The following is a 25,169-nucleotide window of genomic DNA, read 5'->3' on the forward strand; positions in this document are numbered from 1 at the left end:
AACGGAGCCAGCACGGCGCTGGCTCGGGCGCGCATGCGTGGAGCTCGGGGGGCGGGGCGGGGGGCGGGGCGAGGGCGGGGCTCCGGCCCCGCGTCTCGGGGCTGCGCTGCCCGCCGGCCTCCGCCGTGCGCGGGCTCCCGGGACCCTGGGCGCGGGCGGCCGCCGTTCGGGCCCCGGCCCCGGCCCCGAGCGCGGCCCTCCCGGGGCTGGCCGCCGGCCCCCCCCGCAGCAGGCGCGGGGCGCTAACAGTCCTGGGGGCCTCGGTTCCCGGGGCGGGATGGCCGGGCCGCGCCGGGCCGCGCAGAGGAAGGGACGCTCTCGGAGCAGGCGCGCAGACCCGGCCGCAGCCCGCGTGCACGGGGATACGGGGGGCGAGAACGCAGCCTCGCCGGGTGCCGATGCCAGGGGAGGATGCCGTCGCGGCGCCGGGCTCCGTTTCTCTCCCGCCGACCTTAGGGGCGAAGGCCACCTTGCCCGTCCCTCCCGCCGAGTGTGACCCGCTGCCCCGAGGCCCCACCACCAGGTAACCCCGCCGTCGGGGCTCCTTGCGCGACCCCCAAACCCATCCTCTCCTCGCTTCTCAGCGACCGAGAAAGTCCACAAGCTGCGAGGTGCAATGAACCGGTTCAATCCACCGCGCTTATTGTGGTTAGAAGGTGAGTGCCAGGCCCGCAGGACTCGACCCTCTAGAGCCAATAGCGGTTCCAATAATTGGTGCCTTTTCTACAACAGCTAATATCAGGTAGGCCGCTGATGGGAAATAAAGCGCCGCGTCAAACACGCCGGGACGAGCACAGGCCAGGGACTGGTCAAGGACTCGTAATGGCAAGAGCTTAAAAAGTTAGGCATATTTATTTGTTGGTTTGTTTTTTCTTTTAAAGATTTTATGTATTTATAAATGAGAGACACAGAGTCACAGGCAGAGGGAGAAGCAGGCTGGCTGGAGGGACCCAGATGCGGGACTCTACCCCAGGACCTTGGGATGACTCCCTGGGCCAAGGCAGATGCTCACCGGCTGAGCCACCCAGGCTTCCCACACATCTTTATTACCATTCCACCTGAATGTCTTCTTAACCCGTCCTTCTTTTTTTATTTTTTTTTAAGATAATTTCTTAAAGGTCCTTTTCATAAACCCTATTATTAACATTTCTCTTATTGCCTTTTTCTCTCATCACGGTCGAGTATAGCAAGTGTTTCCTAATGAGGACATGAAGTGAAAGTAAAGGACGCTGAGAAAATTGGAAGGGCAATGATCAAATATGCTGACCTAATTCACGGGATCAAAATAATTCTACTCCGTTCCTTCACAGGTTAAGAGAGATGGAGAGCTCCACAAGGATTTGGAGAAGAGTCCCAATAATTATTAAAATCCTGGACTAGATCGATTAGGAAAGGTAAAGAAACCAAAAGTCGACTGGGTTAAAAGGAGTTGTAATGGTTTAGTAAAGCTTTTCATATAGAGATGTCAACTAGGCGTTATGCCTTGCTGGAGGACTAAACAAGAGAAAGCGGGTTTAGGAGCCAACCTAGGGCTTTAAGTGAGAGCCAGTTAAGACATAGTTCTGATAATTGAACTTTAAGGAGGTTTATTGAGGCAGCTCTTTGGGGAATTTTTAAAAAAGATTTTATTTATTTATTCATGAGAGACACAGAGGGAGAGGCAGACACAGGGAGAAGCAGGCTCCATGCAGGGAGCCCGACCGGGGACTCAATCCCGGGACTCCAGGATCAATCACATCCTGGGCTGAAGGCGCTAAACTGCTGAGCCACCCGGGCTGCCCTCTTTGGAGAATATTTTTAAAAAAGATAGATTTAAGTGTGTCATTTTGAGCAAAGAAACTAATGTTTCTGATCAAGAAGGGGTCCCACAGTTTCAGTCACTTTTTATATTAACTATATTAACTCATATATTAACTCATCTTTATAATGACCCCATGAGATGGATATTACTGTCCCCAATCTATTCAAAGGTTAAACAATTTATTCAAAATAATTTAGTTGGTGATGAGCAGCAAAGTTAGGATTTGAATCCAGCTGTCTGTTGTCACATTCCTTCCAACATACAATCCAGCTTCCTCTAAGGGAAAACTAGATAATGAGCCAAAGGACCAATGGGACTTCAGTTTCCTGAACTCATTCAGAACAGAAATAGTATCTTGCTCAGTTGCGTTTGCCACACCTCCATAGTACCTAATCCCTAATAAGGGGTTCAGTAAATATGTTCATATTGAATTGATTTGACCTTGATCCTGTCTGAAGAGGCAATGTTTCAACAAAGTCACCAATGAAGAGGAGTCTGTCATTCATTTGGGAAGAATATTACAAGCAGAGGGAACAGCAAGGATCCTGAGGTAGGAAGATGCTTAGTTGTATTTGAGGAACAGCCAGGTCAATATGATTGGAGCTGAGTGGAAGAGAAGACAGGTAAGAGTTGCCTTTGGAGAGGAAGCCAAAGGTCAGATTCTTTAGTGCCACTGCCGTCACTTAAAAAAGACTTAGTCCCAGGAACACTGGATCAACAAATTATGATGCTTTACAAGAGAAATAAAACATGATTAAGCGCTTAGAAATATTAATGATTTATTGAATGGCTATTACATGCCAGGTAATGGGATAGGACATTAAAGTGCATTATCTCATTTAATCTTCACATTAATTTTGCAGAGTTAGCTATTATCCAAGAAAATGGGAAAATGGAAATATTAAATAATGTGGTTCACAATTAGTGGCAGAGACAGGATTCAATCCAAAGCCTGCCTGCTCTTTGTACTATACCACATTTTCTCGTTTGAAATATAATGAATAAGGAATTCATGCATGTACGCACTTAGCAATTATTAAGTAAAAACTTAATAAAAAATTATTGTTCATTACTCTGTGTGAGACTGTAGAAATAGTCTTAAAATGTAATACAGCATTTTAAAATTGTTTTGTATGATTATATTCTTACCGGTTGTCTGTTTTTACAACTTTGCAGGTAAATGGACTATAAGGCACTTGCCCAAGAAACTGCACTAGAAATTTTAGGATACAATCAAGACACAACAGGCTGGAAAGTGGTTAAGACTTCAGTAAGAAAAAAAGTTAAATGTGTTTCAAGAATTTATTTCTTAATGAGAAGTTTTTCATTATAAAGACTTTTTAAAATATTTTCTTTTACGAACCAAATAATACATTTTTACTTTTTGTTTGTTTTTACTTTTCATTTTTTTCCATATCTGACAGCTAATTTATTTCTGGATTTTTATTCCCCTTTGAGAAAAAGATAACTGTTTCCAGCAAGGCTTCTAAAAAATTCCATGGAAATCTGTGAGTACAAGTTCCTTTTTATAGTTGTTTGAATTCAGTGGCATTGATGTATATAGAATTCAGTGCTGCTTCATTAGCTATAACATTGCTTGATAGTAATCAGGAAATAGAAATTAATTATAAAGTCTTATAAAGTCACTGGGTTGAAATGTGATATTAATAAATTAGAGCAATTGTGTACCATCTAATCATTTTCAAACTTGAAGACAATCAGGAAAAAAATCTTTCAAAAAAGAAATAATTACTACCTCAAGAGATAATTACTATAAAAGCAAATTGGTATTTTCTTGATAACACTAATATTTTGTGGCCTTTCAAACACTTAGCCTTTCCATTAAATGAACCACTAAAAAAATATTTTATTTCCCCCAATTTATTTCTCTTGCTGATATATATAATGTTTTCTGAAAGCTGCCTCTAAGGATATTTCTGAGGACCCTGTTTTTTCAAATACAACTACACTGAGGGTAATTGTGCTGACATTCTTAACCTTATTCTTAAGAGTTGTTCTTTCATTGCCCACAATATCATATTAATGCAAACAGATTATCATGTTATCGAAATCACATTCAATTTTTTTGGAGTCTACTCTCTCATCTACTTCATTTTGTATTTCTTGCTCTTTTATCATTTAACTAGAATTTACTTACCTTTTGTCTCAATCCAGTTTTCTACTATAAGGTAAAACTGGCATGCTTTATCCTATTCATTTTAATAATTATCAGGAAGATAATCCCTGCCTTCATTATCTAAATAATTAATGACTCTAATAGCAGCACTTTCAAATATTGACTAAGAAGGGGAGTGGATAAAGTCAAGTCCAGTCATACTAGAGGAATAAGCTCTTGGATAAGCTTTTTGGTGCTTACAGATCAGACAAGTATAGACAGCAACCTATGCATCAAGGAAACTTTGGAAGTTATTTATTCATTCAATAATACTTGGATATTTGTATGCAAGGTGCTATGCCATGCCTAGAGCCATTCAGGGAATAGCCCCAATTGGGCTGTTTTAAAGCTTTATTGAGATTTTTTTTATCAGAGGCATTATACTCTTGCATGCAAAACTAAACAAACAAAAATTGGAACTTTCTGCACTCACATTTTAAGTGGGAAATTTATATGTACTATATAGTAGTTATTTATTAAAGTATGAAAATATCTTACCCCATGTCTTAGGGACTTAACATTTATTATCCTATGGAATCTGTGAGTCAGGAACCCAGATGTTGCTTAGCCTGGTGCCTCTGTCTCAAAGATTCTTACCAGGCTGCGATCAAGGTGTCAGCTGAGGCTTTGGTCTCAGCTAAAGGCAGCTCTGCTTCCAGGCTCACATACATGGTTGTTGGCTGGAAGCCTTCCTCAGCTCCTTGACATATGGACTGCTCCATAGGGCTACTCACAACATGACAGTTTGCGTACCTCACAGTGAGGTTCTGGGAGAGAACAAGAGAAGGAGCAAACCAGTCAGAAGCCAAAGCCTTTCTGCAACCTAATTCTGGAAGTGACCTCCCATAACTTTTGGAATATTCAGTTTATTAGAAGTGAATCAGTAGATCCATCCCTGACTCACGGGAAGGGGAATCCACAAGTGTGAGTACCAGGAAGTGGATCACTGAGACCCATGGTAGAGACTACCTGTCACACACTGGTTTTGGAAAACTGTCTTTTAGCTAGTTTTTTTTTTTTTTTTTAAGATTTTATTTATTCATTCATGAGAGACACACACAGAAAGAGAGGCAGAGACACAGGCAGAGGGAGAAGCAGGCTCCATGCAGGGAGCCCGATGTGGGACTCGATCCCGGAACTCCAGGATCAGGCCCTGGGCTGAAGGCGGCGCTAAACCGCTGAGCCACCCGGGCTGCCCCAGTTCTTTTTTATAGTTGTGCTGTAGTCCAGTAAATATCAAACAGAGGTTTAAAATTAAGGTTGGTAAAAGGTAATAAAATTCAGTTTTGCATGCTTGTTTTCTCAAGCACAACTCAGTGATTCTTTTAAATTTGCCATGTTTGCTAATGCAAGGAGGGTATGACTGGAGCACTTTATATCTTTCAAAATACCTCTATTATTCTGTATTCCTTGTGGCAGATATTGAGGTTCCTACAAAGGAAGGTAGTCTGAACATGTTGGTCAGGTTTGTCTGCATCAGTCAAAAGTTTACTTCCCCTGGCCTGGAGTGAGAGGAAAGTGAGGTTGCAATCAAATCATGGGGAAAATCTAGGGAAGCTTAAAACTTTTCCAGTACATCAAAGGAAGCTTCACATTTTATTTAAATTGTAAATATGAGAAACATATGCATATGAATTAGAATGTGCAACAGAGTGTAAGCATTACAGGCTTTGGGAATATATAGCATGGTCCAGTGCTAATTGGCAAAGTAGTATCTGGGAGAAATGTAATCCCTCAAAATGCCTTGAGGTGGGAAATGGGTTGCATTATCAAATAAATTTTTCTTTTCTTTTCCTTTCTTTTCTTTTCTTTTTTTTTTTTTTTTTAAGATTTTACTTATTTGAAAGAGAGAAAGAGAACGTGCATGAGTATAAGCAGGGGGAGAAGCAGAGGGAGAGAGAAAGGGAGAAGTAGACTCCCCGCTGAGTAGGGAGCTGATACAGGGCTCCATCCCAGCACCCTGAGATCATGACCTGAGCTGAAATCAATAGTTGCTTACCCGACTGAGCCAAACAGGTGCCCCTCAGATAAGTTTTTCAAAATACTCCAGACTGTATTCTCTTGCAGAAATTCCCTCTAAGGTCTGAGAAATCCTAGAGTAAAAAAAAACTAATGTTAAGTCAAACTTTTCCAAATGTTTTTGAACAGGAATATGCCTCTGAAATACTGGCCTGGATAATAGATTACTGACCAAATCAGTTTTGGATTTTTTAAAAAAATTTTATTTATTCATGAGAGACACAGAGAGAGGCAGAGACACAAGCAGAGGGAGAAGCAGGCTCCCTGAGGGGAGCCGGATGTGGGACTCGATCCTGGGACTCTGGGATCACGCCAGAGCCAAAGGCATACGCTCAACTGCTGAGCCATCCAGGTGCCCCTAAATCCAGTTTTCTCACACCTAATATCAGTGATGGACAAACACAAAGGTCAGTTAGTTGCCCAAATCCTGACATGTGAAAAATAAATGAAATTCAAAAGTCATGGTTTATGAATAAGGTTAAGTTGTAATACAGACATGCCCATTCCTCGTATATTGTCTATGGCTGCTTTACTGCAAAGTTAATAGTTGCAACATAGATGATGGTCACCTGCAAAGCCTAAATTATATACTATCTGGTATGAAAAAATTGCTGGCTACTGCTTTAGACCACATCACATCCTTAAATTAAGAATTGGGGCTACAAGGGTTGCCTGAATGGCTCAGCAGTTGAGCATCTGCCTTCAGCTCAGGGTGTGATCCTGGGGTCCCACATCGGGCTCCCTGCAAGAAGCCTGCTTCTCCCCCTCTGCCTGTGTCTCTGCCTTTCTGTGTGTGTGTGTGTGTGTGTGTCTCTTATGAGTAAATAAATAAAATCTTTTAAAAAATGAAAGACTTGGGGCTATAAGATACTGTATGTGTAACTGTACAAACGTCTCATCAGTTGCGTTTGGCTTATGATAAATACCACAGGTTAATACTTATGAGAAAGATTTTAGAAAATCTCTAAAAGAAGGTAGTAGCCCTTCTAAAAAAGACAACTATAAAACACTATAGATTTGTAGAAAAATACATTTTGAAATAACTTACATTATTTAATGCTTATTTAAATAAACCTGGCTAATTGCAATTGAATATTAGTGTTTTGAATTGCTGATACTACTTACAAGTGTTTTTTCCTGTTATTTGCTAAATTAGCCTACTTTATACTATGATAGCATCGTATTTTGAGCTTAGGCTAAACATGTTAAATTTTGAATTTTCTCTGTTTTGTTAACTATAGATATCGTGTTGAAGGAGTGATTCCAGAATCGACAACTAACCTATCTGATTTCCTCTACAAACCTGAAAACAGAGTTACATGGGATAAAGCATTAAAAGTGTACAATATGGTACACAGGATTGATTCGGTAATTTATTGTTTGATACTAGACTCTTGCTGTATCAATGTATTTTAGTTTTATTAGTGATTTGAGTATGTTAACTTATATGATATAGACACTTCATATTTTATAGACTCGAATTGAAATCTTTATAAAAGTTTTAAAACTTCCCTCATTATTAATCAAAAGTTTAATGCCAATTAGCCTGATTCTGTTGTAAAGGCTTAGCACATTCTGAATCTAGCCAGCTCTTGCAGATGTGTCTTTAGTCTTGAAGGGAGTTATTGTATTCACCTCCCCCATTAGGTGGAAGAAAAAGATTAAGCATGCCTTCTTTTTTTTTTTTTTTTTAAGCATGCCTTCTTTGATGGGAAGTCAGTAGATTTACATTAGATACATTAGATAATAAGAGCAACGCAGACACATACTGTAAAGACTCAAGAGCAAACAGCATGTAATTTTTTTTAAAGATTTTATTTATTCATGAGAGACACACAGAGAGAGGCAGAGACACAGGCGGAGGGAGAAGCAGGGAGCCCGATGTGGGACTTGATCCCGGGACTCCAGGTTCATGTCCTGAGCCAAAGGCAGATGCTTAACCACTGAGCCACTCAAAGATCCCTCAATAAACTGTTTTTAAAAATTGAGTCATATAGCAAACCTTTATGATTTTCACAAACAGTTGCATTTGTAAAATTTCAGGTCACTGGGTCTTTGGTTCTTTGTGTCTCCAAGCCACATTCCACACGTGAAAACAATGTCCCACATATCTGCCATCACATTATCATTTAGTTAGAACTCTGTAGGTTACCTTTACCTCCTTTTATTAAATTTATTTGTTTTATTTATTTATTTATTTATTTATTTATTATTATTTATTTATTTATTTTAAAGATTTTATTTATTCATGAGGATACAGAGAGAGAGAGAGAGAGAGGCAGAGACACAGGCAGAGGGAGAAGCAGGCTCCATGCAGGGAGCCCGATGTGGGACTCGATCCCAGGACTCCAGGATCACGCCCTGGGCTGAAGGTGGCACTAAACTGCTGTGCCACCCCAGGCTGCCCCTAAATTGATTTTAAAGCTTGGGAGTGAGGAGAGGTTGTGGAAAAGCCCAGGAAGGTAAATATTCCGTTTTGTAGAGCGGTCCTGAAGTTCCTATGCACAAGAAACACCTGTCCATTACCCTCCTGGGATTTAAACTTCCAGTTTGAGAAACATAGTCCATCATGAATGAAATTCAAACACTGGACTGTTCCCCTCATAACTCTGTGATACTAACTACACAGTTCCATTCATACTTCATACATGTCTGCTGTTGCTGCAAGTCAACTTTAATAATGGAAAGAATACTAGATTTGGCATCAAAAAACCTTAACAGATTCAGAGAAATTATGTGATTTGCCCAACGTCACTACAGCCAATATGTGGTAGAGCCATGACTTCATGCTTGATCTCCTGATTCCAAATTCTGTGCTTTTTCCAATATACTACATTACCTCTGAGTAGCATTGCAGCCTAAGAATTATTTTACCTTCCTATGAATTTCATAATATGCATCTCTGGGCATGTATTTTACTGACTCATTTACCCCCACTAATGAGGGAGGGAGGGGGGCAGCCGGGGTGGCTCAGCGGTTTAGCGCTGCTTTCAGCCCAGGGCCTGATCCTGGGGATCCAGGATCGAGTCCCACATCGGGCTCCCTGCATGGAGCCTGCTTCTCCCTCTGCCTGTGTCTCTGCCTCTCTCTCTCTCTCTCTCTCTCTCGAATAAATAAATAAAATCTAAAAAAATAAAAAAAAAATGAGGGCGGGAGGGATTCCTGCTCTGGGGTTATGGGGGTGATCAAACATAGGACGTCTGACACTAAGCAAGTGAGGTCAGCAGTTCGGTAATCATCTTCATAGCCCAGGAGACAGCCCTTCGACTTACATGGGCCTTTGTGAAGCGGAGCACGCGGTGCCGGATGGTGAGCCACGTTTCAACCAAAGACCACAGGAGAAATTGAAACAGAGAAGTGCGTTGGTCACCAGTCCCGGAAGGCGTCACAGCCTGCTTCCAGGAGCCCCGGCCGGGGGTGGGGGGGGGGGGGGGCACGGGAGCCGGAGCCCGGGCCATGGTCGGTGCCTGCAGGTGCAGCGCTCTGGGAATTCTGGGTCAGGCGGGATCCCAACTAGGAGGGCGGGTCATTCTGTAAAGTGCAGGCGCCACCGTCAGGGAGCCCCGAGGGGAAGGCCGGAGGCGGGGAGGTTCCCTCGGGAGCTGACCCTCGCTTGTGACTCGGTGGCGACTTGTAAGGCACATGCTTAGCTCCCCGTGAGTGGCCCCAAAGCGGATGCTGGGGCAGCAGTGCCGAGGGGTAGCGTGCAGGCTCAGCGCTCCAGGTCACGCCGTGCCACGCAGTGTGGCCTGGGAGTTGCACCCAGGCCCGGAGTGGATAGTCAGGGGTTGTGCAAGACCGACTTTGTAGTACCCAGAGGTTGGCCTGACCCGACTCCTACAGGAGGCTGTGCTTGGTTGTTGGAATAGTTTTGCAGCCCAGCGGGGCACAGGTGGGAAGTGGCTTGATCCTGCTGCTCAGGAGTGCGGTTTGGCTTAGGGCCCTCACCTGGAGGACAGATGGAGAGAGTAACTTGCAGCTGGGCCAGTCAAGACTCTCCTGATTTCAGCAGATGTCCAGGCAGCACCAAACACCAGTCTTTAACTTTAGGCCTTACCCCACGGGTGCTAAACCAATATATTCTTTAGAATATATTACCTGGCCGATGTGGACTGGGAGGAATAGTTCTGTCCTGGGAATCAGGAACATGGGTTTAGTTCTGTCCTTATCTCCAGTTTTGCATGTGATTTAATCTGTTAGGCTTCAATTTCTTCATCTAAAAATTTAAAGGGTAGGGCAGCCCGGGTGGCTCAGTGGTTTAGCGCCGCCTTCAGTCCAGGGTGTGACCCCGGAGACCCGGGATCGAGTCCTACGTCGGGCTCCCTGCATGGAGCCTGCTTCTCCCTCTGCCTGTGTCTCTGCCTCTCTCTCTCTCTCTCTCTGTCTTTCATGAATAAATAAATTTTAAAAAAATCTTCAAAAAAATAAATAAAAATTTAAAGAGTAGACGATAACAAGATTCCATTCTGAATTTTCTGCACTTACATTAATGCTTTACCAGGTACATGATTTGCAAATGACTTTCTCCCCTTGTAGCATGGCCTTTTTATTTATAGTTTCCTTTGCTGCGCAGAGCTTTTTAGTTTGAAGTAGTCCCACTTGTTCACTTTTGCTTTTGTTACCTTGCACTTATAGATACAGTGTTCCTCTAACAGTGAAAATGCAAGCTGATTTGATAAGCTCTTATGATTTCAAAGCCCTGCTTTTTCCAAAAAGTAGCTAACCGTACTCAGTGAAATGCTTTGTGAAGTGATACGAAGACTAGATATTAAGTAACTGCTGCAATCTTTATGGTTTGATTTGTTGCAGGACACATGCATATGTCATACCATCACACAAAGCTTTGCCATGGGCTCAATCTCCCCCCGGGACTTTGTCGACTTAGTGTACTTCAAGCACTGTGAAGGGAATATGGATATTATCAGTTGTAAGTTGGAACAATTTACCCGCATTTTGGAATTCTTAGGAGTCATTAATAAATGTGTTTTCCTTTAACTCACAGTTTGGAAGATACCGTGTGTGTTCAATTAATTTTTTATTTTTATTTATTTATTTATTTTTTACTGAGACCAGTAAATATATGTATAGTATAGACAAAGAAGCCTGACATTTTACCCAACTCCGGAGGTGCCATTAACATCAGTAAATAATTATGGTATCTCTTGGCCTTCTTGCAGCTTATAGCATGCAGGACTAGGTATAGATGGGTGCTTATAAACTAAAACTTCACAGCATATACATCTTATATGTATATGATATATAGTTAATCTAGACACAAAGTTAATCTTTGGATACATAATATTATACTTGAATTGTGTAGAATGGGCATATCCAGTAAGGTAAAATTCCTGAAGAAATTTTCTTTAGACAAGTCTTTACATAAATGTGCTTATATTTATTTTTTAAAGATTTTATTTATTAATGAGAGAGAGAGAGAGAGAGAGAGAGGCAGAGACACAGGCAGAGGGAGAAGCAGGCTCCATGCAGGGAGCCCGATGTGGGACTTGATCCCAGGTCTCCCAGGATCACAACCTGGGCTGAAGGTGGAGCTAAACCGCTGAGCCACCCGGGCTGTCCCTTATATTTCTTTCAGAAATTGGAGGTTTTGTTATATCCTTAGCCCTCCCAAAAATATGTCACTCTATAAAATGCAAACAGGTGATCATTTCCTAACTTGCTTCGTTCTCTTAAAACATACCAGTTCATACCACAAAGATCTTTGGACTCACATAGATGAAGGAACTTCTGGTGAAGGGACTTTGGTAGGACAGTGGCCTAGAGCCGTTTTTCTCCAGATTTCAATTTAATCTCACCATTCCTATCTGAATAGCTTTATCTATTGTAAACTGCTTGGACAGTTTAAACTGGATAGGACAGTTAAGTGCTGTTAATTATTTTCCAGCATGGTTTCCGTTGCTCTGCTATGTCCGTAGGACTCTAAGGCTCAGAGTCCAGACGCGTCATCGTCCTGCTAACAGCCCTCACTCGAACACAGTGTATTGCAACGTGTGCCGCTAAGGCCTGAGATTCGTCCCTTCCCTGTAGCTGTCTCTTGTAGGTTCATACAGTTGTCACTGAGCTGTCTCCTTCTTAAATGAGAGCACATAAATTTTATTCACTGCCTCCAGCACAAAATACTGGGTGACTGCATTCGAGATCTGTTGTTTTCTGTATTTTGAAGCAGACCATTTTAATCTCCTTTTTAGCCATCAGAGGGAAGGTAAAGAATTATGGAAGTTACAGTCAACAAATAGTAGTAGTACTCAATCATCCGGTGTTCGATACTAAATCTGCCTTAAGCAATTTTCTTAAATGAATTTTTGATGAATACTAGGTTTTCTTAATGTTCCATTTGTTGTTGTTTAACTTATTGTGCAGCTTGTTTTAAGCTAAATATTTTGTGTGCATTATTTCACCAGTGAGGAAACTAAGTGATACAGTTATATGGCTAATTAGCACCTAAACCAGAATTAAAACTCAAGTCTTCTGACTTTCAAAATCTGTGCTGTCATCCCACATGCCTCACAAAAGACCCATACTAGTTTGTGATATAACAAAAAAAAAAGTTTTAAAGAAAGACAAGGATAATCTCCATATTTTAAACAGAGACAAAAGATATTAATATCACCTCTGGCCGTACTTTTATGCCAACACAACAGGCTCTGATAAGGTGATGAACAGGTCATGAATATGGAAAATGCATTCAGTCACATTTGTCTGTTAAGCTGTTCCTAAGCCAGTGTTTGACATTGCATTTCCCATAGAATTGACTGCTTATGTTAAAATCATACAGGAAAATTGATCTTTTCTGACAAGAGCAGGAATCAGTTGCACAAAAAACAAATATATATATATGTATATATATATTTTAAGATTTTATTTATTTATTCACGAGAGACACAGGCAGAGGGAGAAGCAGGCTCCACGCAGGGAGCCCAATGCAGGACTCGATCTCAGGACCCCCGGGGTCAGGCCCTGGGCTGAAGGTGGTGCTAAACTGCTGAGCTACCTGGGCTGTCCCACAAATATATTTTTAAAAATATTTTTAGAAAGTGTCTATATAATTATCACAAACTTAATCATAAATCAGCTCCCTTTTACATTTACATACAATATAGTTATGCTACATAATTGCTAAAACATACTCTACTGACTTTTAATTATACTTTGAATTAGCTACAGGCAGAAAGAGCATTTTTTAAAAGATGTATTTATTTACTTTAGAAGAAGAGTGAGTGAGTGCAGGGGGAAGCCGGCAGAGATAATCCCAAGCCAGCTCCACACTGGGCATGGAGCCTGACCCAGGGCTGGATCCCAGCACCTTGAGATCAGGACCTGAGCCGAAACCAACAGTCTGATACTTATCCGACTGAACCACCCAGGTGCCCCTGCAGAAAAGAGCATTTGAACTATCTTCGTTAATAGACCAAATAATCATATCAAATATTTTATTTAAAAAATGATTAACATGTTGTATATAAATGTTGAATCACTTATATTATACACCTGAAACTAATATTCCACTGTATGTTAAGCAACTGGAATTCAAATAAAAACTTAAAAAATAAGTAGATTTAAAAGGATCTAACCCTAAATAATAAATAAATAGATCACTATTAACCAAAAAACATCTACAAACCCACTATCCTAACAGAATAGTCTTTTCCTTTGTGATTTCTTCTTTTGCTTCAAATCTCAGAAAGTAATTAAATGATACTTTTTGTTTTATGTAAAGGGTAATAGCATCTTTAGAGATACTAACAGGAGAAAATTTGAGAGGACGATAGTGCTCATACTGGCATATTCACAATTTTGATCTGTGTACATATGAATATGTACAAACATACACACATATAAAATTAATATCAGTGCCGAAAATAAATGCTATTGCATACAATTTTAAAAATATGCTACTTGAAATAAAACTTTTCATCTTTGTGGAACAGGCTTCATTAAAACTTTTTTTTTTAAAATCACTTAGCTAACAGTGTGGATTTTCCAGCATATCCTCCATCTTCAAATTATGTCCGTGGTTATAACCATGCTTGTGGCTATATATGTTCTCCTCTGCAAGAGTAAGTGTTACTTGCATTTATTTATTTTATTTTAACAAGTTTTTCAGTTCAGTTTGTGATTTCTTAACTAAAGGATTCCTAATTTATTGGTAGAAGTGTGTGCCAGCATATTCTGTTAGGAAAAAATTGCCCCTAAGTGCAATTAAAAAATAAATTTTATAAGTATTTTAATAATCAGAATAGATAATTCCCTATAAAGTATAATTTGAGGTCTCTGGGACTAGTCACACATACACATTCCCTTCTGTCCCCTCACTCCCAGTTAACCTTAACCTGATGCTTTATATTTCCCCATTAGAGTTACTTCTGTGAATTTTAAGGAATTTTTGTAAATTAAAAAATAAATAGAATTATAATACACTCACATTTATCAGTAATGAATGCTTTACCTCAAATGAATTCTTTCCAGTGGACTACCTACAAATACCTGCAGAATGAGACCTACAGTAGGTAATTTGAAAAGAGCTAGAGAAATCAAAGGTGTCACTGCCTATAGGTAGGTGAGCAGCCTAGGGATGGATGGTAACATAAAATATACACATTTTGTGAATGGATGTACATTAATTCAATGTATATCATTTCACAAATTCCTTAAGTTTGAGTTTTTGTTAAATGATTTCATACAAGTAAAAGATACTGGCACATAAAAACATGTAAAATTTTATATTGGCCAGATATAAACCTCTCAATAGAAGGAAAAAAAAAGAACATGAGAAGAAAGTCAAAATAAAATTACATTATAGACTGTATTCTTAATATTTTCTCTACTGAATTAGAGAACTGAAAGAAATTCACAATTATGTACATTAATAGACAGGATCATCGGTGCAGATGGTGATGATGGTGATGCATGGTCTTTCCTCCCGTGTGTTAACTTTGAAACTATGGTCAAGACTTTATTCTCCACAGCAGAAGAAAACAAAACAGGGGAAGGATTCCTGCTTCAGATCAGTTGCATAAATCAACAGCTGGGAAGGACTGTAGTTGAGAAGCTACACACTCTGATCCATGCTTCACAGGCTGAGTCCCCTTCTTGCATCTTGTCAACTTTCCCTTTCCGCTACGAGAAACGTGGGACAAAAGCTCTGATCTAGATATCCCATCTAGGGTGCGAGCTCTGCCTAGCATCCTGTCAGAGGAAAAGATACAGCCTCATTCATAGTCTCAGGGAAAGGTACTGACAAAAAAGTGATTCCTTTGTACCTTCTCTTTTCATGCAGCACAACATTTTGGGCAGCCCACATTTGTAAATGTCATGTAGTAAGCTTATAAAACTTATAAGTAGTAAAGGTGCTCTCTAGTAAATACTGGAAAGGTTTCCTTAAGCATGTAAAGCCCTAGCAAACTCAAATAGAGATTTAAGACCTTTCCAGCAGCTAGTGAATATTCTCAAACTAGCCACTGGGACACTATGAAAATAGTCTAAACTCTCCATAGACAAGAGTAGAAGAAAATGGACACTCAGTGGTGTGTTGAAGCAGTGGTCTCCATACCCCTCCAAAAGAATTTTGTAAAACTGTACTCCACCTTGCACATTTTTAAGTTATTAAAATTTTCATAGGATTAAATAGGGTGCAATTTTTAGCACTCTAAATATTGACACTCTAAAAAAAGTGTTATATAATTCATAAACATATCCAATAAATTCTAGATACCATAATTGGAAACCTATTATAACTATCAGCTTCAAAATACATACAACCTTTAACAGTCAGAAATTTACATCATCGATTTTCTCATTGCTCCCACACTCTTACTTTTTCTCCCTCACATAATTTAATCCTAATAGAATATATTTTATATTTGGATTATTTTATTCTTTTACTAATCACCCTGTCATTCTTCTTTGCAAAAATAAGTGTTTAATTTTAAAAATCCATTTTCTTTGTGATCTTAAGTATCTAAATGTCACAAAATATATGTGTACTACATTATTATTACATGATCAAAATAAAAAATATATTACCAGATGTTACATTACTATTAAATATAAAAACAAACTTATTGAAAACACCTTTTATTATTAGCAAAACTTAGGTAGCACTTAACTTGGTTCTAGGCACTATATAAACAGTTTACATATATTGATTCATTTGGTCGTCCCAACAGCCCCATGAAGTGTAGGTAGTACTACTGTCTTTTTGCAGAAACGAAAATGGAAGTCCAGAAAGACTAAGTAATTTTTTCAAGGTTAAACATAGGTAATAGCAAAGCTCAGCTTCAAACCATTCCAGAGTCCATTCTTCTAACAATTACAACTAATTTAACTGTAATTGGTAATACTGATAAAATGAGATTGTACTTACTATTGTTCACTCTTCTGCATCTTTATGAATGTAAGCACTCAAAAGGTTTGTTTATATAAGTGCGCTAAAATGAAAAGAGTATAATTCCAGGACTGTCATTAAATGTCTTGAAATTCTTTTGTGTTGTGTACCATAAATTACATAACAATCTAGAGTCAAATACTATTTTTAATGACTTATCAGCTGACAACTAAGTTAGAACCTTAAATGTTATTGAAAGCAAAGAATTGACAACATGACTTGGTAAGAATTTATTATCCAGTCATTAGTCATTCACTTTCTCAATTCACTTCCGATAGATCAGATTTTCCCTTTGGCATCTCAGAGATTTTTATATGCCAGAGTAAAGCACCGTAGTATCATTTGGTGCTATTCAGGGAAGATGACAGGTATACCTTTGTTCTGTAAAGCAACGGAAGGATGATATGAACAGGCTGGTGGGAAAGGAGGAGCCTTCATCTCCATCAGAGACAGTCTCAGATCAATGTAGGGAAAAGGAAATTAGAGATTTGAAAATTCATTCCCTTAAGTGTTATTCATCCTCGCATACCCTTTGGAAAGTCTTCACATACTCCAGTTTGAAGATTACTGAGTTAGAATATAAAATACTAGTCTTCCTAATGTCATTTGGAAAGAACATTTCAAAATGTTAAATGCACAAAACCTTTGACCTAGAAATTTCATGTACTTGTAGAAGTGCATATGTATACATTACAAAGACGTTTTAGTGCAGCTTTATAGTGGTAAAAAGAGAAATAATCAAAATGATAGTCAATAAAGGATTGGTTACATAGACGAATACTATATGCAGTCATGAAAAACAATTAAGCAGATATGTATGTATCAACAGAAAAAAGTGCTTGATACCTACTAAGAGGGAAAATAAAACTAGTTACAGAAAAGTAGGTCATTTTTGTAAAGACAGAAGTCTGTACATTGTGTATATACGTGGGGTAGGTATCCACATCCGCACATACGCATGCTGTCTTCCTGTATACACAGACAGTAGTCTAAGAAGATGCAGCAAAAGGTTCAGTGATGATCTCTGGAGAACAGAATAAGGAGAATAATTATGAAAATTGTTTAAATTTTTATAAGCATACATTAATTTTGTGATTTAAAAGTTAAGATGACAAAAAGGAAAAGCTGACTGAAGACTTAACAGATTGTCTGGCTACTTAATATTTTTATGTACGATGTTTATGAGTGCAAACCACTCGGTCCCTTTTTTGTGCCCTTCCCTCCTGCCTCCTCAGTAACTGTTCTGTCATAAGCACTATGGAGGGAATCCATGGTAAACGAGACAGGAATCCCGGTATCTATAAACTTAGAAGTTCAGTGGACAAATTTTAAAAATCTTTATATTTTTTTAACTCTTCCTTTGTTTACAGGAACCCAGCACATTCCAAACTAGTGATGTTTATTCAGACAGAAATGAGAGGAAAATTGTCCCCATCCATAATTGAAGCAACCATGCCTTCCAACTTGGTAAGCTTCATCCTCAATGCAAAGGACGGAATAAAGGCACTGAGAAGTCCATCGGGATGCGGACACCATCAGGGTGGTCACTCATCGTTCCTAAAGAATTAAGGCCGTAGAAAGAATGTGTGGCAATGACTGCGGTTTACTTCCAAGTCAGTATGCATAAATACTGTTACACTATTCTAGGCAATATCCTTGTACACATTACTGAAGGCACTTTTTGAAAATAAGAACTCATAGTTGTACAAGAGAACAGCATTAAATATAGCTTTTAATCTCATATAAGAATGATGTTAATAACAAATGTTCTTAATGCACTTTAATCTGTTGCTTTTTTCCCCTGGAAAATGCTCTGTAAAAGAGTCAGTAAGAAAAAATATGCAGTCAGAAGTCAGCATTAATTAAAAATTAAAATATATTTTAAATTGTTTTTTCTTCATTTACTGCTTAAATTGATCATTGTAGGAGATAGGAACATAAAAACTGAAAAGAATTCCAATAGAATGTGTGAAGAATGATATCTAAAATTTTAAATTGAGTGAATCAGGGATTAATAGAAATTTATAACTTTTTAGCCTGTGTTTTTTTTTTTTAATTTTTATTTATTTATGATAGTCACAGAGAGAGAGAAAGAGAGAGAAGCAGAGACACAGGCAGAGGGAGAAGCAGGCTCCATGCATCGGGAGCCCGATGTGGGATTCGATCCCGGGTCTCCAGGATCACGCCCTAGGCCAAAGGCAGGCGCCAAACCGCTGCGCCACCTAGGGATCCCTTAGCCTGTGTTTGAGATCTTTTTAGATCTGCATGATGAATTAGAAATAAATCACCAGGGACACTTGGGTGGCTCAGTGGTTGAGCGTCTGCCTTTGGCTTAGGTCATGATCCCTGGGTCCTAGGATGGAGTCCCGCATGGGGCTCCCTGCATGGAGCCAAGGAGCCTGCTTCTCCCTCTGCCTGTGTCTCTGCCTCTCTCTGTGTGTCTCTCATGAATAAATAAATAAAACCTTTAAAAAAAAATTGAATGCATCATGAATCAACTTTTGGTTCTGGCCAAGATGTAGTAACCCATTCCTCCCAAATCCTTCCTCTTAAAACTAAAAGATTCTGCATATAAGAATACGAAGATTCAAGCAGAGGTGAAAAGAAGGCAAGCTGCCCAGGGACCTTCGGACTTGAGGAATGACATAGCAGTCATTGTCTGAGTCTCCTTATTGCCTTCCATATATTCCAGACAAGTCACTGCAGAAGCCTCCAACCTGAAACCACCAACAGGCAAGAACAATAACAAAAAGCTTCCAGAAAAAGCCTATTCTTCCTAGCTATAGGAGTAGCTATGAACAAAAGGGTGACCTAATGGAACAAAATTCTACAGCAGCCAAACATCAACCTAAAACTGCACCCACTCACTCTCTGGTTTCAGTGGGCAGAGAGATGATCTTACACTCCACCTTGTTTCCATCCCGCAGAAGCAGGTGGTGCTGCTCTGATGAAGTTGAGCAAAAGTAGCACTATGACTACCCTTCCAGGTGGTGTAGGCTGACCAACCAGATGATTTTCCATCTTCTACTCAGTAGGTAGTGGTCCTTTGATGTCCCTCCAGGGTCTGATAGAGACCCCTTAGTGTGACCACGCATCATTTGGGGCCCGGTGGCAGAGTAGGCATCTAACCCCACCTGGGAGGCAACAAGACTTAGCCAGCTAGTGCAAAGAAGGGTGGGTCACTGTTCACTGCCCTTTCCTGATCCCCGGAGTCACCAGGGCCCAGGAGGATAGGGTGCTGCACCTCCATGCCCACCCAATGTATTCCAGTATTCCATGGTTTCTCCTCTGTAAGTGTGTTGGATGGCCTCCAAAAATATGTCCTTATCAAATCCCCGGAACCTTGAATGTGACCTTATTTGGAGAAAGGATTTTTGCAGGTGTAATTAAGGCCCTCAGAATGAAATCATTCTGGATTATCTGAGTGGGCCCTAAATCTAATCAAGTATCCTTACAAGGGATGTGCAGAAGAGAGACACAGTGGAGGAGAAGAAGAGAGTCAGGGATTAGAGTTTTGCAGCCACAAGCCAACGGACACTTACAGCCACCGAGAGGTGGAAGAGGCAAGGAAGATTGTCCCCTGAGCCTTCGGAGTAGGCTGCTGACACTTTGATCTTAGACTTCTGGTCTCCAAACTATGAGAAAATAAATTTCTGGGTTTTTTTAAGCCACCAAATTTGTGGTGATTTGTTTCAGTAGCCAATGACGTTAGTCAAAATTTTTAAATGTATACTCTAGGAAGGACCCCGTGGAGAAAATGAAAAGACAGGCCACAGCCTGGGACAAAATATTTGCAAGGTATTTCTGTCAAAGACTTGAATCTAGAATATGTAAACAGCTTTCAAAACTCAAACTCAACAGTATATAAAAAAAAATCCTATGAGAGAGTTGCCTGGGTGGCTCAGTCAAGCACCTGACCCTTGATTTCAGCTTAGGTTATGATTTCAGGGTCATGAGATTGAGCCAGCATTGGGCTCCGTGCTCAGTGGGGAGTCTCTCCCTCCACCTCTGTCCCTCCCCTCTTTCTAAAATAAATAGATCTTTTAAAAAATCCTATTAGAAAATGGACCAAACACATTTCAGTTAAGACGAAGATGGTACGTAGATGGCAAAGAAATTCACAAAAAGAGATCACTGGCCATTAGGTAAATGCAAATAATAACCACACTGAGTTATCGGTACCCACTTGTCAGAATTACTAAAATTTTTAAAAATCGAGATTACATCAACATGTAATTAGTGAGGATGTGGAGAAACTAGAACACTAATATAGGGCAGGTGGAAATGTAAAATGGTACAGCTACTCTGAAAAAGACTACGGCAGTGTCTTACAAAATGAAACATTGCATTTACTATGCAACCCAGCAACTGCATGCGTATACAAATGCAAATGTGCATATAAAAGCCTGTACACGGGGCACCTGGGTGGCTCAGTCAGTTAAGTGTCTGACTCTTGACTTCAGCTCAGGTCATGGTCTCAGGGCTGTGAGATGGGCGTGGAGCCTAATTAAGTTTCTCTCTCCCTCTCCCCCTGCCCCTCCCCAACTAGGCTCTCGCTCTAAAAAAAAAACAAAACAAAAAACCTGTACCTGCCAACAAATATTCACAGCACTTTTTATTTTATTATAAATAGCCCCAAGTAGGCAACAACTCACATATCCTTTAACAAGTGAACAAACTCTAGTAATCCATACATGGAACACTACTGGGCAGTACAAAGGAACGATCTATTGATACAACTTAGGGGGTCTCAAGGAAGTACTGCTGAGTGAAAAAAGCCAACCTCAAAAGGTTAAATAGTATATTATCCCATTTATAGGACATTCTTGAACTGACAAAATGATATGGAAAACAGAAATAGAGACTTGTTGGGATCAAGGCGGTGGGGGCAAGCATGTGGCTGTGGCTTTGAAAGGGTTGGAGGGATCCTTGTGGTAAGCCTGTTCTGTGTGTTGACTGTGATGATGGTCATATGAGTCTACATGTGATAAAACTGCACAGAGTTGAGAATACATACACACACTCACACATAAATGAGTGCATGTAAAACTGGACATATCTGGTTAAAATCTGTGGATTGTGCCAATGTAGATTTCCTGATTGTGACATTATACTACAGTTACACAAGATACTACTGATGGGGGAAACTGGGTGAAGGGAATATGACATCTCTTTGCATTATTTTTTTATAACTACATGCAAATATACAATTATCTAAAAAGGGAAAAAAAGGTAAAATCGTATCCAAGCCCCCCGCAACTGAATGAGTCATAAAGTTATAAGCTATAAGGCTCTCTTGTAGTATCATAAAAATCAATATTATAAGGCTATCTTTTGGTCAATATAAAAAAATTGATTTTTAATGACCTATCATAGAGCTCATTATTTACCAATATATAGTTGGTACATTTACATTATGAGAACCTGTTTAACACTCTTTATAAGCAATCTTCTAGTCAAGTTTCTAATCTAGTTTCTAGTCTTCTAGTCAAGTTTCTTTCTAATAATCACCTTCTAGCTTCAGAAGTTCTTCTAGCCTCCTTTGTGTGAGAAAGGATGCATGGAAACCTGGTGGGGTGGGAGACGGGAGGGCATAGTGGGAAAGCCGCTGGGAAATATGTAGAAAACCACCACAGTTTTGAAGAGCAGCTTAACTAGGAAATCAGACTTCTGGCCACAACTCCTTGAAGGCTGGTTTCCCTAAAACTCTGCAGACTCTGAGTAGTTTTCCTTCTCTAATAAAATTCTCAAAAGACATAATGAAAGATGAAATTATGCTGTGATTTAGGATGTGCCTTATTTTGGGAGTATGCCACTTTTACTGTTTTCCACTTTAGACTGTACTTTCAGAAGAATGTGAGCCTTTTAGCCATAAACACACAAATCACAAAATTAAACATTTTAATACAGTACATATATTCCAAGAAAGACAATTTTTGAAACTGTTTTCTCCATTATACAAACAGGAAGATAATATATTTAATAAATTTGTATCCTATGTAAGGTAAAGCATAATACCAAAAAAATAAAACTAAGTACTGTATCTTTGATTCCTTGTCCTTGTCCTGTCATTATCCCTATATATTATGTTTTACCATCTCGATTACCTCTTAATAGCTAGGAATTGTAGAAGGTACCACCTATAATAACAAAAATCCCATATAAAACTTTGGTTTTATCATCCAAATAATATGAAAAACAAAAATAGTTTAGCAATTCTGCACTAACAAGTGTTGGTGAGAAGAACCTCATGCACTATTGGTGGGAGTGCCCAAAGCTGCAGCCACTATGGAAAACAGTATGGAGCATCCTCAAAAAATTAAAAAAAAAAAAAAAAAAACCTCTCATAGAATCCAGCAACTCCACTTCTAGGTATTTTTTCCAAAGAAAATGACAACACTAATTTGAAAAGACATGTACCCCAATGTTCAATCACAGCATCATGTACAATAGCCAAAATCTAGCCAAGACAAAGGCATAAAGATGTATGTATATTTACACGATGGAATATTACTCAGCCAAAAAAAGGCATGAAATCCTGCCTTTTGTACCTACATGGATGGACCTAGAGGGTATAATGCTAAGTGAAATAAGTCAGACAAAGACAATGCCATATGATTTCGCTTATGTGTGGTGGGACCTAAAAAACGAATGAACAAAGAAAACAAACAGATGCAAAGATACAGAGAACAAATTGATGGTTGCCAGCGGGGGTGGAGGAATGGACAAAACAGGTGACGGGGATTAAGAGGTATAATCTCTCCATTATAGTGTAAACAAGACATAGAGATGCAATGGACAGCGTAGGGAATATAGTCAATAATATTGTAACAACTTTATATGGTGACAGATGGTAACTAGACTTATCGTGACTATTTCATAGTGTATAGAAATATCAAATCATTGTTATGAGTCTGAAACTATTATATGTCAGTTATTCTTCAATAATAAATAAGTTTTTGGCCAGTTTCTATTATCACCATCATAAAATGAATTGGGATATAAGGATAAATCTGAGGTCTCATCCAAAAATATTTATTACAACTTTGTTTAAAAAATTTAGACATCAACACTTTAAAGTGGGACAGAGGGATCCCTGGGTGGCGCAGCGGTTTGGCGCCTGCCTTTGGCCCAGGGCGCGATCCTGGAGACCCGGGATCGAATCCCACGTCGGGCTCCTGGTGCATGGAGCCTGCTTCTCCCTCTGCCTGTGTCTCTGCCTCTCTCTCTCTCTCTATGTGACTATCATAAATAAAAAAAAAAAAAAAAAAAAAAGTGGGACAGAGTGCAGGGAAAAATAATTTCTCAGTATTGTCAGCTACTAGACTATACCTGCAGACGCTATACATATTTGATACTATAAAACACACAGGTTCAAGTGGCAGTCTACATATAATCATCTTAATAAGTTGTTTTAAGTTTTTTTTTAATCCTCCATTTAAAGGTTGTTTTGAGATTTAATGGGTCAGAAGAAAGTAAGCTTTAACTACCACATTTTTCACTAACACTTTCTTTGTTGTATACTTTGTGAGGAAGATGATTCATCAAATATACTATAATGAATTATTATATGATTACCAATTACCGCAGTAAATGTATAATAGACAATCACGAAACCACAGGGTCACATAACGGGTGCCTTTATTTATCTGCTAGGTCTGTGGGGAAATTAGGCTGGCATCAGCTAGCTGGGCTCTCTCACATGCCCAGCTATTGGCTTTGGGTCATCTGGGAAAGGAGGACACCTGGAAAGTCTGGGCTGTGCTTTGTCTCATCTTCCAGCAGCCTAGCCCAGGCATGTTCTTATGATGAAGGCAAAGGGAGGAAGTGGAAACACTGTGCTTTTTTCAAGTCTAACATCCCACTGGGCAAAGCAAGTCACATGGCCAAACTTGTCATCAATAAGCAAAGAAATCAAATCTGCCCTTTTAGTGAAACTGTAGAATCATATGGTAAAGGAGTATGAATACGAGAGGTGGAGAACTGAGACAATTAATGCAGCTGTTCTAGGATGGTTCACTCTCTGGCCACAATCACATTCTTTCCACATGCAAAACACATTCACTCATTGTAGGACCCCCACAGTTCTCCTACAATCACAGCATGAGCCCTCAAGTCTAGGATTTCCTGAAATACGACAGGTCCATATGCAGCTCCTCTTGATCCAGAGATCTATGAAATACAAAGACAAGTCACCTGTCCCTCTGCCTCCACACACACACAATATATAATAATTAAAAGAGAACAGAATGACCACAATAAATAGTTTCACTGGAAAAAGGGGAGAAAGGGAAGCATATACTCGCTGCTTCCTAACAGAGCTGCTACCCTACCGTGCCTACCTCTCTGGCAGGGGGGAAATGTTTTCTGATTGGAGCCCAATCTCCTACTTGCTCTCTGGGAGTCTCTCCCTGACTCACCATTCCCTACAGCTTTTGGTTATCCTATCTAAGGTGTCCTTCTTTTCCTACCACCCTCCTCTTTATTTTTTATGAAGAAATGATCCCTGATTTCCGCTCAGTTACTTTCTCAAGTGGCTTCCTGCCGAAGGAAGTCAAGGGCCAAGAGACATTTTTACAGTATGATCACCTTTTAGCCCAAGAAGTTTTTGTTTTTTGTTAGTTACCACTTTAAAATTTTTTAGCTTTCTTGTCTGGTTATGGTCCATTACACACTCAAAAGCCATACCTATAATTGGTATCAACATATGCTTCTTTATATTTTTTTCTTTATACTTTCTTATTGCTACTTTTGGATCACGCTTCTGTGGG

The 25,169-nt window shown here is 39.6% G+C and overlaps 1 protein-coding gene across 4 annotated transcripts; it reads left to right on the top strand.

Annotated features, from left to right (window-relative positions):
* The first annotated feature begins 192 nt into the window (after positions 1–192).
* Positions 193–18,147, top strand: STARD6 (StAR related lipid transfer domain containing 6). 4 transcript variants are annotated; one of them, XM_077892528.1, is made up of 10 exons: positions 193–656; positions 1,311–1,394; positions 2,072–2,151; positions 2,260–2,351; positions 2,978–3,071; positions 3,260–3,309; positions 7,238–7,364; positions 10,806–10,923; positions 13,978–14,071; positions 17,769–18,147. In XM_077892528.1, exons 5-10 carry the CDS (start codon positions 2,982–2,984, stop codon positions 17,965–17,967), a joined length of 678 nt encoding a protein of 225 aa, XP_077748654.1. In that variant the 5' UTR covers positions 193–656; positions 1,311–1,394; positions 2,072–2,151; positions 2,260–2,351; positions 2,978–2,981; the 3' UTR covers positions 17,968–18,147. The 4 variants fall into 4 exon arrangements, with proteins under 4 accessions (XP_077748654.1, XP_077748656.1, XP_077748645.1 ...); XM_077892530.1 differs by having other exon boundaries at positions 193–523; XM_077892519.1 differs by lacking the exons at positions 2,072–2,151; positions 2,260–2,351 and having other exon boundaries at positions 196–656.
* Positions 18,148–25,169: the final 7,022 nt, after the last annotated feature.

This window comes from Canis aureus, chromosome 1, assembly GCF_053574225.1.
Source record: "Canis aureus isolate CA01 chromosome 1, VMU_Caureus_v.1.0, whole genome shotgun sequence".
NCBI classification, from domain to species: Eukaryota; Metazoa; Chordata; class Mammalia; order Carnivora; family Canidae; genus Canis; species Canis aureus.

What these genes read in the sequence shown, in the direction of transcription:
- STARD6 (XM_077892528.1), top strand. Translation starts at nt 2,982, where the DNA reads ATGGACTATAAGGCACTTGCCCAAGAAACTGCACTAGAAATTTTAGGA. An exon ending in GAATATGGATATTATCAGTT is followed by an intron (nt 10,924 to 13,977) that starts GTAAGTTGGAAC and finishes AAAATCACTTAG; the next exon opens with CTAACAGTGTGGATTTTCCA. An exon ending in ATATGTTCTCCTCTGCAAGA is followed by an intron (nt 14,072 to 17,768) that starts GTAAGTGTTACT and finishes CTTTGTTTACAG; the next exon opens with GAACCCAGCACATTCCAAAC.